Source organism: Durio zibethinus, chromosome 14 (genome assembly GCF_047325235.1).
Source record: "Durio zibethinus cultivar Kanyao isolate XHJ-2024 chromosome 14, ASM4732523v1, whole genome shotgun sequence".
Lineage (NCBI taxonomy): Eukaryota > Viridiplantae > Streptophyta > Magnoliopsida > Malvales > Malvaceae > Durio > Durio zibethinus.
The window spans coordinates 24,409,283-24,415,063 of NC_143175.1; the positions used below are offsets into that span (position 1 = coordinate 24,409,283).

The window sequence follows — 5,781 nt, forward strand, 5'->3', positions numbered from 1 at the left end:
CAATAGGTCTTACATTGGAAACCTAAAACATTCTATCTTAGTTCCAAGGTTGTCGTGTCTTTATCATTTTCTCCGTATGATTCATCTATAGAACAGAAATGAAAGAGAGAGAGGAGATAATACATGGAAAAATTATAAAAATATGCAGTATTTATATATATATATGAACTAAAATTACTACATATATGTAAGAAGTAAATAAACTTATATGATAATATTATCATAATTATGAAATTGACATATGCTATATAAATTCCTTCGGCCCAAGATACATATTATGGAGATTTAACAATAAAATTGTCGTTATCAATAAAAGCTATTTAGAAAATAAATGTTAATTATCAATTTAAACTTATATTTACCGAACTAATTAGGTCATATATTTTTGTACCAAAAGAAGTTTGTTACCTGTGAAACAAAAAAAAAGCATTTGCATGCAGGCATTGAAATTGAAATTATATTTATTAGATATTTGTCTATATATTTTAAATACAACGATAAAGATATTGATTTCTAAATATTGCATATGAATAGTTGACTTAATAGTAAGTATTTGAATTAGAGAATACGAATCAAATTGCTTCTTTTCCTAATAAAAAAATTTATAAGACATCATAAGATTGTCTACAAATGGTTATAAAAGAAAAAAATTTGTGCATAATTCCGGGATATTTTCCAAATTTCATCAATTTAACATTTGACAGATCGACGGCTATCCTTGACTTCTAAGTAACACATACATGGCCCCATAATTTCACTAGATTTCTCATTACAATAAGGTCTATCTTGCAGCCCCGGATTCTTCCTACCTTCCTAGTTGATGATATATACACTAAATAAATATACAAAGATATAGAAAAAAGAAAAAAAAAAACAAAATAGAAACGTGTAAAGGCTGCTAATATCGAAGTCTCCTCTACATACCTACCATTAAAAAATATATAAACGAAAGCAGGCTTTTGAACAAATGTGCAAACCCTAAACCCACCAAAGATGAGTCGACTAAGCCGCATTTCTTTGACCGACAGTCAACCAAACTCAATTCCGAAAAAGAGAGTCGGTACTTTGTACTACTAACCAAGATAAGTAAAGGAAAAAAATTAAAAATAACAATAAAATGGTGAAAAACGATAAGAGAGCTGAGACACAAAACAAAACAACAAAGAGTACATGCATGACTTGGAGTTAGCTCAATGTTTAGTCATTTCAAACATGGAATTGGGGCCCCTTCACCGACCCCCCTCGGCAGTTCCACTGAACATTCACAAGATGAGCTTCTGTGCTTTTCAGGGGGTTAATTTGGTTTTGCTTTGCCAATACATCGAGACTCCAACTCGGCCCCCAACTTTGAGCTTTTTTTAAAACTATATTGCAGATATATATATAAATACAATATATATATTGTATAGGACCTCGATCGTATATTGTTGCAGCATTTTTTAATACTGAGCTGTAAGCCTGTAACGGTATTTGGAAAGGTAGCTGAGCTCAGTGGCTGCTGGTGAATTGACTCAGGTCCATGGTCGAGCCAATTGATGCAAATTTGGCGAGTTCTTGGGGTAAAAATGGACGAGAAGATTGATCATTACCCATGCCAAGGAAGTCTCTAGTCAGGCTTCGATCAATGGAATTTGAACTAGGGTGCATCTTTAATTGACTTGGGTCACTTTGTTTTGCTCCTGTTTGTAACATGAGCTGATCAAGGTTGTTGCTTGTAGCACTAGTCATTGAATTCAAATTTGAACTTCCAAGACCTGCATCAGCACTCATTGATACACTACTTGATGCCATGAAATTCTCTTGTTGTTTCACATTTGGATAGACCTGATGCAGCTGATCATTTCTATTCTGAGTTGTACTTAAACTCGCCGTGTGAGAAGAAGATGAGTTCGTTACACCAAAACTGTTTCCAAAGAAGGAAGGATTGCTTCTTGTTGAACCCATTTGGGCTGCTTTTTGCAAAAGTGCTGTTGCTGACATGGGTGCAGCAGGCTTGGATTGCTTGTTTTGAGTATCTGAGTAGAGAGACGACAAGCTTTCCATCAAATCGCCTTTTTTTCCACCTTCTTCTTTTAACCCTTGTGGCAATGGCGATGAGGAGAGATTCGAATTTGTTGATGTTGCACCACTCTTGTTAAATCCAGGGAAGTGACCCTGGCTACCGAAATTGTTCAGTGAAGATGAGCCAAAGAGATCGCCTGAAGCCATTTGAACCATCTCAGGCAAAACTGTCAAATGCAATAACACGAATAGATGACAGAATTAGTCACAATATATATACCGAAAAGAAGCAGGTCCAGCCCTGATTTAATCCTCATCAAATAAACTGCAATGTGGTGGATTATGTTGGTATTTTTTTGAGGGAGATCAGTTACCTGCTGAAGGCGTCCCACTAAAATCTTGTGCAAAACCGGAACCAAATTGAGGAATTCCAGCAATATCTTGAACTCCTCGGCCAGCAAATCCATGAGGCAGGTTCACATTATCATTTCTGAAATTTAGGTTTGCCGCTGCAACGGAAGTGAATCTTGCACTTTCTTCAGCTAAGGCGTCACAAAATGCTCTATGGGTGATAAAGCTGTCTTTTCTGTTTGAATTAAAAGAATCCCAGTTCAATACCCCAAAATTTAGAAATACAAGCACTTATTACTTAATCATTAGGTTGCATTAAATTCGAAAACCCAAAGTCACGAAGCCCTCAAATACGAGCATTTATTTCTTTATGCAACGTCGTAAGAAAAAGATAAAAGATTTTAAACCAAAAGAAAAACAATTAGAAACAAAGGTTTATGTAATACCTGGAAAATAGTGTCCCACAGTCACACTTATACTCTCTAGTGCCACAAGTTTTGGAGTGAGCTTTCCAGTCGGATTGAACAGCATATTTCTTTGAACATTTCTCACATTTCCACTTCTTCTCTCCATGTTTTCTGCTATAATGTTTCTTTATTCCAGTGAGGTCGCCAAGTGCTCTGGATGGATCATGGTGAACGCAGGTTTTCTCAGGGCAAATATAAACCTTCTTCCGAACTTCTTTGTTGGTTCTTTGCCTGAGCTTCCATGGTAGATTGTGACCCCTGCGATGAAGCTGTAAGTTTTGGTCTCTTTGGAAACCTTTGTTGCATATTTCACATATGAATCTGTTTGTAGCCATAAGAGTTTTGGGAGATAAAGCAATAACTTCAGCATCTGGATCTGTTAACACAAATAAAAGAATATTAATCAGTGGACTATTTAATTGGTTCATCCACAAAAACTAAAGAGAAGGGTATCCAAGAAATAGAAGAATTATTAGTTAAGTAAGCTTACCAGGAGTCCCTGGAAGATTTCTCTTCTTCTTAACAGGATTAGGATTAGATTTAGGGTTAGGGTTTGCATTATTTTGGTCTTCAACAAACCCTCCTATTGAAGCAGGCATAGAAAACATATCACCAGACATAATTTGGGGGGGGGGGGGGGGGTTGCAACTAAATTCTGAAAACTGATAGTTTTGAAAATTAGTTGCAAGAAAACAATTAGGTTTCAAAAGGCTAAAAAAACAGTAGAAAACAAAAGAAAACAAGGATTTCTCCAAACACAAGCAGATAAATCTTTGGTAGTATATTTAAATACTGACTCTCTCTCTCGGATTCTGCCAAAGAGACAAGAAAAGCACAACTCAAGCTTAAATCTAAAACACTCTCTACACAAAAATATATACTTTAAAAAAAAATAAAAAAACTCTCGGAATCTTCTTACAAAGATCTGGGTTTACCTTGTTTGATTTCAAAAGAAAACACCAAAAGCCATGATAACTAAAGAGAATAAATATGTGATCTCTATCTCATTTCTAAGTTCTAACTTCTAACCCCTATCTCTTATAGTCTTACATTATTCTACGTACTCCTTTTTTTATCTTACCCATATCTTCAAAGTCGGTCAGCAATTGATTTAGATGGGCCACACCCTCTCCTCCATCTATCTTTCTCTTTCATACCCAAACGCACGATTATAGAAGTTTGCTTTTGTGTGTGCAAGACAGCAAGCTCCTGCTATTGAGTAACCAGCTGAAAATATACAAAGTTTTTGTGTGTCTTTTTTATAGTAGTTGTTGTAGCAGTCGTAGGGTTTTTAGTTCAATTCAAACTCTCATTACATTTTTTGTCAAAGAATCCAATTTTGACGTTATTTTTAATAAAATTTTAAAACTTTTAAAAATAATTTTTAAAAAAATTTAATTTAACAATAATATATTTTTTTTAAAAATAATAGTTAAATTTATTTGAAAAAAATAAAAGAAATTTGTAGTACCTATAAAAAAGGGCATGTGATTTGATTGTTTTACTCACAGAAAAGACGAAGGCATTTTTTATTTTGATTTATGTTTTTTTTTTTTTTTCTAGTGATTTGAGTCCAGGAAAGGGGGAGGGGACTAGGGTTAAAAAGTGAGTTGCCTTTACAGCCACTTTGATCAGGTTGTATGAAATGATTAAACCATAATTAAAAGTAAGACCATATTTAGGAAAAAGTTGCACTTGCAGCAGCTGCAGGCGCTGCAGGTGAACATGGAAGAGATAAAGAGAGTGAGAGAGGGAGAGACAAGGAGAGCTGATGGCATGAGAGAGAGAGGGAGTTGGGGTTCCCGAGAGAGAGAGAGGACGGTCCGTGATACCTGTCCGGGTAGAGGGACCCAGATATGGACTGTGATTCTGATGCTGCACCCTCCTCCATCATCCCAAAAAGAGTTGAGTGCTTGTTGCCAGCGACACGTACTTTTCTTTTCTTTTCTTTTTTTTTTTAATGATGTTGGTGATGATCCTCTCCCCTCCACTTACACAACAGAAGTCTACCACAATTCTATAAAAAATTTTTAAAATTTTAACAGTCTGGGCCTTTTTTTTCTTACCAAAATTTGAAATTAATGCTAGCTAGTAATATTTTCAATCAGTGTTACTCGGAATTATAGTATATACTACTCTGTATGGGTGTTCAGTTCCATTGGTGTCAAATTCAATCCGGAAGGCAAAGACATTAAATGAAAAGAGATTGACTGATTAAAAATAAATGTCTAAATGGCATTTGATGTTTGTATTTGAACATTTAAGTTAATGTTCAAAATAAAGAGAAAGAAGAAAGAAATCTAGATAGAGTGCGAAAAGAATTAATTATTTATATTTGAGATAAGACAAGATATTTATACACAAAAAAATATATATATGAATCTTGATAATAAAAGTTTTTAAAATTGACTTGATATGATAAAAGGAGCATTTAATAAAAAAATGATAAATTAGTATATTCATATATTATCATGTGAAACATAAAGTTAGTCGAATTGATATGAAATTTCAAAACTAAATTGGCCTACCACGTTAACTTGGATCTATTAACCAAAATGGACCAAAATTAATGATGAATCATTCTTTTGTTAAGAAAATATATATTATGTCCTTTGAAAATGCCCCCAAACAAATATATATTCATTTCAATTGAAAAATCATAAGTTGTACTACCATTTTAAATATAGTCAGCCCAATGGTAAAACTTGTTTGTCTCCTAGGAATTATAGCAGGGAAAAAGGGAAACTGAATAGAAAACTTTCACTATTCTACATGACACCCATGTTACTATAATATCTTGAATTAATTGATTTTTCAGTCCTGATGGTGGCGAGATCTCAATCAATGAAACAACAGGGATTTGGTTCAACCAGACCGATTGCAGCTAAAACCACTAAATTTTTATACTGGTTTAGTTCAAGTACTAAGCATAGCAAAGATGAGATTATTAGAATTGGGTAAA

At 34.1% G+C, this 5,781-nt stretch overlaps 1 protein-coding gene across 1 annotated transcript; it reads right to left on the minus strand.

Annotated features, from left to right (window-relative positions):
• Nucleotides 1–891: 891 nt before the first annotated feature.
• On the minus strand, nt 892–4,048 carry LOC111294270 (zinc finger protein JACKDAW-like). Its single transcript, XM_022887526.2, has 4 exons — nt 3,310–4,048; nt 2,799–3,195; nt 2,376–2,587; nt 892–2,228 (listed from the first exon to the last, which is right to left on the minus strand). Exons 1-4 carry the CDS (start codon nt 3,437–3,439, stop codon nt 1,489–1,491), a joined length of 1,479 nt encoding a protein of 492 aa, XP_022743261.2. The 5' UTR covers nt 3,440–4,048; the 3' UTR covers nt 892–1,488.
• Between the last annotated feature and the right edge of the window lie 1,733 nt (nt 4,049–5,781).